Source organism: Asterias amurensis, chromosome 11 (genome assembly GCF_032118995.1).
Source record: "Asterias amurensis chromosome 11, ASM3211899v1".
NCBI lineage: Eukaryota > Metazoa > Echinodermata > Asteroidea > Forcipulatida > Asteriidae > Asterias > Asterias amurensis.
The window spans coordinates 8,786,327-8,799,767 of record NC_092658.1 but is presented as its reverse complement, the minus strand read 5'-3'; the positions used below and the strand labels follow the sequence as shown (position 1 = coordinate 8,799,767).

The following is a 13,441-nucleotide window of genomic DNA, read 5'->3' as shown; positions in this document are numbered from 1 at the left end:
TAACACAAAAATTGTCTGCTAAATAATTGATCAGCAAGTCGGTCTGGCTTCGTGTTCACCTAAACACAATAAGCACACAGCTAAGACGATGCTTGGGGACCAGACTAAAAAATACAAGTCCTTACTACGCAGGCGCAGTATCATTTTGAGTATCAGTTTCACTCATGAATGCAACTGTCACCTGTTTTTTTAAACTCTCAGTAAACTAATTGGGCGCGTGATTAACTCTCTGTTGGAAAATTACATTCCTATAAATAATGATCGGGGCTAAATTCTTTGAAAACTACTTAGTTTTAATGAACAGTTGTTGTGTTAAAAAGGGGGTGAACATGTCGTTTAAAAACATGATCGAGATCGAAAAGGGGCGCGGTTCCAGGGTTTCAGTCGGTAAACAAACAAATCATGACTGAAGCTCATCAACTTGTTGTATTGACATTGAGACGTAGACCCGTATGACGTGGTTTTTAAGTTGAGACCCGAATGACGTGTTCTTGTGATCTGACATGACTGTTTGATCGGACTGAGAGTCTAAGAATTTCTTCAATTTACATTGAAGATAAAAATTGTGATTTGAAAAGGGACTGTATTTTGTGACAAATTAAGTTTAGAGTAACCCTCTCTCAACTATAGGCCATCGGTTTTAGAACTATTAATGACATTAAAAAAGAAATTATGCCCCAACAGATTTTTTTGTACCACCGTGGCTCTTAAACCTTATGTGAAGCATAACTGTACCTGCTTTTATAAAACACCTGTCCAAGTGGTCCTTCTCCAAAGAATTCCAGCGAAATAGAGCTATACTTATTAAAGGCCTGGAATTTCATCTTTGAGAGGTCAAGGGCATTTTCATTTTGCAAAGGGCACTTCTTTTGGAAAATTCCAAAGTATGTGGGAAACTATTGAATGGGCCGGGCCGGCACCGAGGCCATGGCCAGGTCTGGGTAAGGGTGTGTGGGCAACATGTTTGTGTGCACAAACCCGAGTACAAAATTAACCAACAGAAAAACACAAACTTCAGACCAAATTTCCTTTGTTAGACATTTACAAGGTGATTTTTTTTATTACAATTCAACAAAAAAAGAAAGTTGTCATTGTAAGACCCCAAATACTGGCTATATTCAACCAAATTTCATGAATTCACCCCCAATGGATTTGTTGTTTTGTTTTGTCTATAACATTATAACTTCACTTATGTACAATTTACCATACAAATATCAACTGAACAAAATAAGCATATTTTTTTTTAAACGGATAAACTCATGACACTCCCAATCAACTCAATAATCACATACTGTTAAACAGCTTTCTTAACTAGTATTACCAAATGTGCAATAAAAAATACCGACCTGTTCTAAAGATAATAATAATTATGAAATATATACATATACATACATAGACATGTATATATATATACATGTATATGTGAGCCAACCTGCTTTTCTACTGTGCTTTTCTGCTTTAAATATTTGCACCTTGTTTTCATCCTTTTTAATTTTAAAGTTTTAATAGATATTTAACTTTCTTTTTTTTAAGAGATAGTCATATAGTGACGTTTACAAGAAACTGTAATTTGGGGGTTTGTTTAAGGGAAGGAAAGAACACAAATTTGGAACGGGGAAATGTCGCTGGACAAAAGAATGTTTGACTTCTACATGTACATATATTTGTAATTTTGTTTTCAAATTTCAAGAAGCATTTTATCGAAAAAGTATTAGCAGATGCTTGAGATCTGTTCGTTTCTAACACACCAATGTCAAGAGTTTTACTCAAAATGATGGAAACTCCAACTTCTGATTCCTTTTTACTGCTTTAGTGATAAATTTTAGAAGAACACATAGATTCTGGAGCATTTCTCCCCTCTTAATGGTTAACTCTGTGGGAAGTAAAGCAACACCAAAAATTGTATATTGCACGCCTACTTAAAAGCTTCATAACAGCAGCTGTCTTAAGGAAACATTCAAATGATCAGATAAAACATCACTATTCCAAATAGTCAAAGATTAAAATAAGGTTGTTCACTTACACTTCTGTATATAGACTGAATGAACTCAAATTGATGAAACAAATTTACGGTTAAAATTTGACACATGTTCGCCTTTAAATCCTCTGCCAGCCATTTTGAATATACTTTGATGAACACCATATTCGGCAAGAACACACAAATATAAAAGCCTAAGCCCACTCAACTAAAACTGCTTAACCACAAAAGTTAGCTAGGCACTTAACAATTCTGCTTACCAGATAAGGTTAAACTACAAGCCAAAGTAGCATAGTGTACTGTTAGTGACTAGGGTTACCCGCATATTTTTAAGCAGTATTTTAAACTTAAGCAGCTGTAGGATATGAGGCTTTGGAGAGTGCAGCAAGGGAAGTCCCTCAACTAGAACAGAGTTAATTTCACTCTTCTGATCCAAGGGTCACGACAAACAAGTCAAGTTACAGGAAACCGGTTCGAAGGGGGAGGGGGGGGGGGGACTTTCTCATTGCAATGTCCTTATCATTTCCTTGAGGATGGTAAAGATACTGTTAGGAAAAAACATCTTATGCGCTACTGTTAACTGCACCTTTATAATATGCAGGGGATTTCATTGATTGCGTCAAAGTTGACTGAAACAAAATAAGCAAACATGACCTGGTTCTGGCAGCTGTTAAACCTGAACATGTTCCCATTTCTAGATTTGAAGTACAAATGTACAATTCTACACTGCGTATTCCGCTGTAGCATAATGTTAATGCTCATGTAATTTGCCAAATTTTGCGATGCCATTCTTGGGGAAACAAAAACTACAATTTCTATTGCGCATAAAATTATCACAAAATCACTCTGCATGAAGTTATTATAAATCATTTGATTAAAAAAGTATTCATTATCATTTTTGGGAAGGTCCAAAAACCAGATAGAATACTCAAAGTAGGAAAAGTCCATAAACAAAGGGATTAAGTTGTATCAAATATGCCTTGAAAGTCTCTGACCATTGACCAATTGGTAAATTTCATCCCCCAATTTTGGAAAGCAAAAAATACTGGTACTTATTGGGGTTTTTTCTTCACATAATCTACACAGTATATACAGACTGACGATTACAGATAACATGTGAATATCTTTCCATTTTGGCAAAAAAAAAAAAATCAGAAACAAAATTCATACACACAAACTTTAAGATCCAATAAGACAAATGGAGAGAAGTTAAATAGTAAAATGACAGATATGGACCTATCTACAAAGTATTCACAAAACATAGCTCCATCCTGGACTACTAATATAAGCTTTTGAAGGTCGGATTTTAAGCCTGTTACAGCGCAACTGGCACCCCATGTCCCATTCAATTCTCCTGACAAATTATATAAAAAAAACACCCACTTTTCATAATTGGACATCCACTCGTTGGCCAATGAATACAATCAGTCCGATACGTGGTTTGGTTTGTATATATCCTACTTACATCCATCGTTCCCCAACACTTCCAAGTTTAAGAGCTCGAGAGAAGAATTTACAACCTTTGAAATCTTTCCTTTTGTATAGGCCCATTATATAAACACAAAGAAAACTTGCTGACTTCATAAACATGTCGATCAAAAACTACATGAAGAAAACTTTCATCAAAGGTATTATTCAGGATTGGCAGAGCTGCCAAAATAGGCGCAGACAGAGTTTCTGTTTTGTGTGATCAACCCTACACGTGAGTTAATAAACTTATGCAAAATTTGGGCTTAATCGGTTGAGAGAGTCAGAAAAAATAGTGAAAACCCCTACACAATTTCAACTTGTAAACACAGCATCCTTAATTTTCAGCTGTTAATATTTTTTAGATTAAATTTCTTGCATATGACTTCATTTCCGACAAAAACTTTTTTTCTTCTAGTATGAACTTAATAATCAGTAAGCTCCAAGACTAAAATTAAACAAGGATTTGGGGTTTTCCTTACCAATCCTTCATAACCTTTACAAAACAATGAAACTATTGAACTCTTGTGAAAATATGATAGTCATAGTTAAAGTCAAGGATGACAGTAGGTCCAGCTTTCTTAAAGGTAAAGCCTTCCTCTCTCCTAGCCAAGCATCAGACATTTCTCCTGTGAAACAAGCCTCGACCTTTCCACATGACAAATCTTCTTTATAAACATAGCTATAGGTACATAGATGGATTGCACTAAGCTTCATCAATGGAAAAGTGAGCGCGCATATACGCTGCGCACAACTCTCAGCCAATGATAGCCTTTCACGCGTGCACGTTTCATCAACGATGCTGGTCAATGACGTCACGCGCAATCCATCAATTAATGGTTACTCCAGTCAATGACATTCTCCTACTAGTTAGGGACCTACAAAATGTATACTTATAAACCAAATAGTTACATAATACTGTACTCCACAATCTGTCTGGTACTATGAGGACCAAAGTTTTCGGATTTATCCAAAACAAATCGCTTACGAACTGTTCCAATAATACATGTAGGTGTGTCATGGGCAAGTCATGAGGGAGTGGGTTCGAATCCTGGTTGTGACAGTTGGTGTTCTTGAGAAAGACATTTGACTATTACATGCTTCTCTTCACATGGAGTGAATAGGTACCGGTGAGAGCAGAGATTGCCCTTGTGATTGATTTACATGTAGCTTGATGTGCTAAAGAGCATCACCTCTGCTGGGTACCGGTGCGATATAATGGCAATTATTACTACTATTATTCTTATTTCACAACTCACAAGGGATATTCTCAAGATTGAAGGTTTGACACCATCATCAACTCGATTAAGGGTGAACACAATTTGTTTTTAAAGTTTTTTCAGCCTCCAAGTAGTTGGGCCAAGTCAGAATTAGCAGCTACAGCTACGGCTACGGCTAGATTTATGCTTCATCATGCGTTGAGGTATGGTAAGTCCTTCGCAACACACTTAGCAACAGCCGTAGCCGTACCTGTAGCCGCCAATTTGGATACTGCCTTACACAGGCAATCATTCAACCTTTGTTATGGATCATAGGATGGAGGGTCACAGCCGGGTCACAACAAACCAACAAAAAACAAAATACATGGCAACACATATTAAACTGTGATACAGAACACTGTAAAGATAAGCTAGCATGGTAAAGGAGCTTCAGGTAAGATTTGTTTCTTGGCAAAGACAGAGGTTCGACGGGGTGTTTGTTGTCCCAGTTGTAACTATGCAAAAGCTTGCACCTAATAGGTATGTGACAAAGTAATACTGGAGTCGAGTCCGAGGAATTTGAGCATTAATTACTTGTGGGGGTGGAGGTGGGGGAACTGTTGCTTCAATGCACTTTACATGACAAATAAAGTTTAAAATTTTTGTAGACATTTATAAATATCTTAAGAGTCCTTTGAGCAAGTGTTACATTTGAGTGCATTTTTTCTGAATCTTTAAGAGAATCTTTAACAAGATTATTTAAAATCTGTCCAAAGACAAAACGAAGGCGAAACATTTCATCAACATTTCATGAGTTTGTGTTATTAACATATTAGTATTATCATTATTTTAATTTTGTACAGAATTTTAAGTCCATCAAATCGGCTAATAATGTGTATCCGATCTCATAAAATGAATACATGGCACAAATAATTTCTAACTGACCCCCTGCACCAACGCCACTACTGACTGCCAAAGTCGCGATTTTGGGAGTCAAGTTGCATGTAGCAATACAGCAAAATTGCATGTAGCAATAAATGTTGCATTGTCTCAAATGCACACCACAGTGTAACTGTATAACACAGGGGGACATTTACTCCGCAAAATGATGCGGCCAAGAATATTGTGAACATGACATCAGGGCCCAATTTCATAAAGCTGTTTTAAGCAGGACATACTGCTTAGCAAATTTCTTTGCTAAGCAAAAACTGAGTGGGGCACCAGTTGCAACAATGTAAACTTTATGGGATTATGGCTGGTACCAGTTTCCGTTTAGCAAGATTTTTCTGTGCTAAGCAAAAAAAGAGTTGGGCACCAGTTGCAACAATGTATGGGATTATAGCTGGTACCAGTTTCTGTTAAGCAAGACTTTTTTGTGCTAAGCAAGTTTTTATGCTTACAGGCTTTATGAAATTGGGCCCAGGTACGTTGGGTCAATAGGAACACTCTACCTCGCTTTGACCTTTCACTCATCACCTTCCAATGGGAGACTTTGAGATGCTAGGTGGCAGCAGACTTACCAGTTAAATACATTGTTCTCGGTAATGTGCGCATGCTCAGAACTACGTAAACAATGGAAATTTACCTGGTAAGTCTGCTGCCACTTAGCGTTCCAAAGTCTCCTATTGCACTTCAACCTCTCAAATACAATATTTTAAAAAAAACAATGACGTTTTTCTTTGTTTTATCCATTTTTCGACTTGATTCAGACATGCAAATAAAAAAGAGGAAATGGCCGATCACACTTGACTTTTGTACAGTGTTTTTTAGTTTTTGTATAGCAATGCTTTCAAAGAAAGTGAGGAAATCAGCTGATCAGCTGAAAAGTTGCATGCCCGTCGTTTACTTGACTTGGGGTAGCTTTGTACATTATCAGTGTGCTCCACCTTCTAGCACTAAAATCCGAAGCAATTTCATTCATCAGACTGTGTATCAATCAACCAGGAATGAACTCGGAGAAAGTTCTAAACTTGACAGTTTGTGACATCGCTAGATAAGGATTGTATGTTGCTGCAGCTACTCTGAACAGTGTCTCAATTAGTTGATAATGAGCCTCACAGAAAGGTATACACGGAAACCTTACTAATCAAACGAACAAGGCCCAATTTGCTTGTGGTTAGCAAAGAATCTGCGCTTGCAGAAGCAAGCGTATTACACAGGTTAGCGGAGAATTTTTGCCTACCATAAAAAAAACCTTAATCAAAATTGCCCCCTGGATGCTTGCTTCTATGTGCACCTTTCTAACGTTGAAGCTTACAATGTACTATATCTTCCCAAAAAACCACTCTCAAGAAAACTCTTCAAAAATTGGATACACAGTTTAAGAAATTGAATTTTTCCTTGGAGAAAAAAAAAACCCCAAAACAAAGAAACTTCCTCTAGTGGATTAAAAAAATCCATGGTAATAATTATCATATAAGGATAAAATGCAACTTTTATAGACCGACTGCTGTAAAGTCGCTGCCACTTGCTACCGGCAGTGTTTGGGGGCGGGAGGGATTGAGAAGTTTGGTGTTCTTGGAGATGCTCTAGTTCAAGATCTTGATGGCTTTCTCAAAGTAGTTAAATCTAGGTTTCTTGTTCTTGTTCATGTGGTCTAGGCCAAGCCAGGGCCTTGGCTGTGCTGTGCCACCTGCAAAATAATAATAATATAATAATAAAACACAGTTCTATAGCGCCAAAACCATTAATAATGCTCCAAGGCGCTTTGCAACAATAACTTCTATAGCATTAAACCACAAAAAGCAAAATATCTGAAAGGTCAAAAAGAAGATCCACAAAATGTGATCATTAAAGGCAGTGGACACTATTGGTAATTACTCAAAATAATTATTAGCATAACACCTTTCTTGATTATGAGTAATGGGGAGAGGTTGATAGTATAAAACATTGTGAGAAACAGCTCCCTCTGAAGTGACGTAGTTTTCGAGAAAGAAGTAATTGTCCACGAATTTGATTTTGAGACCTCAAGTTTAGAATGTGAGATCTCGAAATCAACCATTTAAACGCACACAACTTCGTGTGACAAGGGTGTTTTTTTCTTTCATTATTATCTCGCAACTTCGATGACCGATTGAGCTCAAATTTTCACAGGTTTGTTATTTTATGCATATGTTGAGATACACCAACTGTGAAGGCTAGTCTTTGACAATTACCAATAGTGTCCACTGCCTTTAATAATGCTCCCAGGTGCTTTGCAACAATAACTTCTATAACATTAAACCACAAAAAGCAAAATCCTTTAAAGGTCAAAAAGAAGATCCACAAAATGTGATCATTAAATCATCCAGGTACAAGAACAAGTAAACAGGTATAATAAAAGATGATTAGAAGGAAGTCACTTTAAGATGGCAAGCCTGTAATTACACAAAGGCCACAGAGGTCATCATGGGCTATGTTGCCCTAGTCTTGGCCTTGGTGCCCCTTCAAAAGTTTCCCTTAGAGTTGAAAGAATTCCTGAGGGAAAATGCCTTTGCTGAATGAAAATGGCCTGGGGTTGATTTCACAAAGAGTTAGGACTAGTCCTAACTTTATAGGACTAGTCCTAACTTAGGACTAGTCCTAGGAGATGTACAAATTGCATGGATAGTCCTAAGTTAGGACGAGTAACTGGTCTTAACTGGAGATAAGACTAGTCCTAACTCTTTGTGAAATCCACCCCAGGTCCTCTAAAAGATGAAGTCCCAGGACAGCCCCCTTTCTTGGGTAATGTGCAAATGTGTAAGATATATTTGAGGTTAATAGCAGATCATCTGACTTACCGCTGTGTATTTGTGGCTGGAAATCCTTCAAACTAACTTTGACATCACCCTCTGTTAAAAAAAACCGTACAAATTCATTTTTAAAACATTCAAATAAGAGTACCTTAAGTCCAGGTTTTTTCATCTTAATATTGTCGCATATCTGTGTAACCCCGCAGAACCGTTTTGATGGGTAGTTCAAACAACTTGTTCTTTTCGCAGTGTTGTGAACAATTTTGATGGGTAGATCAAATCATTTCTTCTTTGATTTTCGTTGATCTCAACACCGATTGTGGACAAAATTATTTACTTAACCATCCAAAAGCGCAGGCACCAATATTAGGATGGTGATTAGGAAATGACGAGAAATTTTTAGTTTCAGATGTGGGAGGAAAAAACCCACATGAGAGAACCCACGCAATCAGGTAGAGACGGAAATCCCAATGCATATGAAAAGCTCCGATCCAAGGTGGGATTGGAAACAGGGTCCACAGAGTTGAAAGGCAGGGAAAGAAACTACTGAGACAACTTGATTCCTGACCCCTTCATACTGCTGTTTGAATATCAGTTATGAAAGTTTGTGTGTGACAGATTTTGCTACAACCCAAGTGTACAGACAGAAATTATCTTTAAAGGGTGTATGTACTTTTTGTAGGACAAAAAACACAATGTCCACAGATTTACACTAAACTTACACAGTTACAAAGTTAATGATAGTAGAAAGCTTCCCTGAAAATATTACGTGCTGAGGTGCTGTAGTTTTGGGGTAATGAGTAAAACAACGTCATGAAAATAATTTTCGTCTCATGAGACGAAAATTATTTTAAGCATTCACAAACGTATTTTCATGACATTGTTTTACTCATTTCTCAAAAACTCACCACCTCAGTAAGTAAGATTTGAAGGGAAGCTTTCCACTATCATTATCTTCAAACCCTGTAAGTTTAATGTAAATCTATGGACATTTTGAAAAAGTACCCAAATGCTTTAATCTGTCTATGTGGAACATTTTTCAAAGAAAAATAAATCCACATTAAAAAAAAAACAAGGAATTCAACTTTGTGGTAACTAGATTTGTGACTAGATTTTGATTTATGCTGTTTAAAAAAAAATGACTGAAACAGGGATCATAAAATTTATCTTATAAGATATAATATATCATTAAAATATGCAATTATATTAAAATATTTTAGACATTACCTTCTGAGATATATGTCGGCCTTCCCATGACAACTATTGCAAATTTGATCTGAAAATTGAAAATATAAATTACATGGTTAAAAAGGCATACGGGGGTGGATTTCACAAACTAGTCTCATCTCGAGATAAGATAGTTACTCGTCCTAACTTAGAACTAGCTTTAAGTTTTTAAAAACACCCAAAGCCAAAGAGTCTTAGGACTAGTAGTAAGTTAGGACTGAAAAAAAAAACAATTAAGCACTGATATGTTTCGCTAATGAATGACAATTAGAAAAGAAAGTAAAACACAAATGAAGCCATCGTGAGAAATGGGTTTCAGAGGATGAAGCCCCCCAGATTCTAAATTATCACAAATTCAGGAACAAATTTGATTAAACAACATGGCGTCATGACAACAATAATGATGCAGATTTCTTACTTTTTCTAACTCCTTCTCTGAGATATCCAGAATTTCTCGCAATCGTTCCTTGACGTCTATGAAAGATTCACCCTAGAAAATGGCGACAAAAACATTTAAAAATATATATTGACTACATTCCATTCAAACAAGAGACTATTTTTTCCCTACCAAGCAAAGTTTCATATTCTACTCAGGGCTCACCCTTAGAACTACCCCGGCGTACATTGTCTTGTAAAAACTTTGACGAGCAAAACATCACCTCTCAACTTGTCCTGTGGGCTACTAAAAACTGTACAACGTACTATTTTTAAAATGCTCATATTTCTATCATTCAGATGTGAATTAAACATGTTTTAAATGTGTTAAGTTATTTTGTAGTGTTTGAGTGAACTTTATTGACCCCTTGCACGCGCGTCACACGCGGTGACTGGTGCCACGCTTACCATGTTGGTGGGCAAGTTAGGTTTACGTGTATTAACGCAGCGTTGCCTAAAATGCGCACTTCACTGCATAACGCACAGAATATTCTATGCATAGAGTTATATATGAAAACGCCAGTATGGAGCATTAAAGATTTTCTGATGATGACGTCAGGTAAAATGGGTCAATAGGCCTCTTATACTTGTGTGATTGCTACCATTAATGCATCAGAAAGATACATTTTTACAAAAGTAAAGATACAAAAGAAATAAATACCTCTTTGATTCTTAGAAGAAATGGAGTTCCAAATGTGCTGAATAGGTCTTTATGGTAGTGGGCCGTACAAACCAACATTTCATTATCGCCTAGCTCCAGTTGATCTGCGGGTATCTCCTACAAGTGAGTACAGAATACGGTTAAATAAAAAGACTTGTACTTTTCAGTCTTAAAATGGCCATTTGAAACCATAAGGGTCATGGCCATCCAATCAAGGACCTCGCTTTCATCCCTTATCACACGGCTACAATTCTGCCATTTTGTACCCTTTTTAAAACATAGCCACATGATGTCCTCTTGTCGAATAAGAATGGATAAACTGTCCGACGTACTTATGAATGATAAATGCCAGCCTACAACATCATGTGCTAACACAATATCTACCCAAGTACACAGTTCTGTGCACAGTTTGTAAACCAACCCAGACCTGAAGGTGATTGCCTCCATGCCCCCTGGTCATTGTCTTGGTGCCCTTGAAATGCTCCAGTAGAAATTTCCTTCATAGAGTGCCCTTTATCAATGCCTCGGTGCCCTTGCACTTTAAAAAACGAAGCATACAGGCCTGCAACCCATATAGTTGAATGGTTTCAAATGGTCAGTCAACTGGAAAACAGTACCAAGAGTAGGAGGGTTAATGATCCTATTTGGATTAAGACACAGAGTGATAACTGACCTCTATCCTATAGGTCTTGGTTCCTGCAGGATTGAGATGATCCAGGAGGGTTTCTTCCTTGTGCTCTTGGTAAATCTTGTTGCTGATCACATCAAGTAATCTAAGGATTCAGAAAGGGATAACTTATTATTTGCATGGATATCGGAGAACGATTGAGACAATTTTTTAATAATACAAGTTAAATCCGGTACAAACAAATCATAATTTTCAAACATGAAAAAACGAGTTTTGACACCCACAATTACGTGCATTGTTCGGAATAGCGTTCTGTATTGTGTAAGAAATCAATAGCTCCCTCTTGCCTAACGCGAAACGCTACAGGTACGCTGAGGTCGCGCGCACGTTTTTATGCACAGAGAACAGCTATTATCCAATCATCTGCTTCTTTTTGACAGTGTGACATTATATGCAATGGGTCTATGGGGCCCTTACAGCCTCTGGTTCCCGCCGCATGCCATTATACAAAAGGCAATAAAAACACTATGAGACCAGACTGTGCAAAAAATAGTGTAGAAGGTATGCAGTACGAAGAGAGCTTGTGTCTGGACAGTGTACTGCTTTTGTATATAAACTTTCGCGGAGCATCCAACACAAGAGTTTTTCTTTCATGCAGTGTGATTTTATTTTACCCAGAGATTTTTTTCGTAATGGCGGATTTCTGTTTCATGAGGCGTGGCAAACGGCAGATCCAAAGAGTCGCATGCCTGCAATACACCGGGAACAAACCAAACTTTGAGAATACATTTTTTTCAGAGCTACTACAACTCCCCAAAAAAGAAGAAGAAAAAAAACAGTTTCATGTGTTCCCGCCAGTAAGAACGATCGCATCTATTGAGGGAAAACAATTATGAACTGAATGTTTCTAAAAGTGAAGCCTGAGATAAGCATACCTTAGTTTCCCTGTTCCTCTCTCAGACAGTTGAACGTACTTCTTGGCTTCTGTTAGTAAGTCCTTCACAGTGTCTGTCTTGTTGGGATATAACACCAGCTCCTAAATCAAAGATGTAAAAGATGAAAGCATTCAGAAAATCAAATCAATGAAAACCATCAAAGTCTGAATTGCATAGAGACCATGATTAAGGACACTTTCGGTACAGAAAAAAAATAAAAGTTCACAGATTTACAGAAGGTAGTGGTGAAAGACTTCTCTTGAAATATTATTCCATGAAATGCTTTACTTTTTGAGAAAACATTAAAACAATATCATCTCTCGATATCGAGAATTACAGATTTATTTTAAACACATGTCACGACATGGCGAAACGTGCGGAAACAAGGGTGGGTTTTCCCGCTATTTTCTCCCGTCTCCGATGACAGATTGAGCCTAAATTTTCACAGGTTTGTTATTTGATACAGAAGTTGTGATACCTAAGTGTGGTCCTTGGACAATACTGTTTACCGAAAGTGTCCAATGGCTTTAAAACAGACAAGTTCCAATGATGTTGGGACCCTGTACAAAGCAATTAGTGCTGGATCTAAGAAAACCATGAGAATATTCCCCCCCCCACCTTAAAATTAAAAAAAATTAAATAAACAAACAAAATAGAGAAAGAAAATTCTTCTTTGACCCTTCAAAGACCATAGTGGCCTCTTGTACTTAAATGCCTATAGCGGCCATTAAACTAGACCTTCTGCCACACAACCCCAAAAGTCAAACGACGCCCTATTTTCAGAATTTAAATTTTCCAATGTTTCATCATGTTAACAAACATCCACGTTTTCAACCAAACGTTAGTACCATTTCTCACAATTTTTTTATATACTGAAAACGACATCAAGTCAGAAAAATCAACAATATTAGCCCTGTCTAGGTGCATGGTATATATGATTTCAAAGAATTGTTCTCTTTAGTGTAAACATGTTCTTGAAGGTCTCGTCTCTTCAAGGTTTTACATTCTCTTCGTCTTCTCACCTCTTCCTTGAGCTTTACGTTGACCCAGATACACTTGAATTGTCTCTTGTTCTCCAACTCGTTTATCTTGATGCTCAACTACGCAGGACAAATAAATAAATAAATCAACCAGGTAAATTGTTGTCAGATTCAATTATACAATATACGTAAAAAAAAAAAGTACTGGTCGATCTCAC

At 37.1% G+C, this 13,441-nt stretch overlaps 1 protein-coding gene across 1 annotated transcript in view; it reads right to left on the bottom strand.

Annotated features, from left to right (window-relative positions):
- Window positions 1-1,034: 1,034 nt before the first annotated feature.
- Window positions 1,035-13,441, bottom strand: part of LOC139943789 (ubiquitin carboxyl-terminal hydrolase 7-like) — a 43,374-nt gene continuing 30,967 nt past the window's right edge. The window contains exons 27-34 of the mRNA XM_071940599.1: window positions 13,266-13,343; window positions 12,244-12,344; window positions 11,354-11,453; window positions 10,681-10,797; window positions 10,003-10,074; window positions 9,585-9,633; window positions 8,406-8,456; window positions 1,035-7,276 (exon numbers count right to left, since the gene is read on the bottom strand). Coding sequence (XP_071796700.1) covers window positions 7,173-7,276; window positions 8,406-8,456; window positions 9,585-9,633; window positions 10,003-10,074; window positions 10,681-10,797; window positions 11,354-11,453; window positions 12,244-12,344; window positions 13,266-13,343 — 672 coding nt within the window. The 3' untranslated portion in view covers window positions 1,035-7,172. The remainder of the gene's footprint in view (window positions 7,277-8,405; window positions 8,457-9,584; window positions 9,634-10,002; window positions 10,075-10,680; window positions 10,798-11,353; window positions 11,454-12,243; window positions 12,345-13,265; window positions 13,344-13,441) is intronic.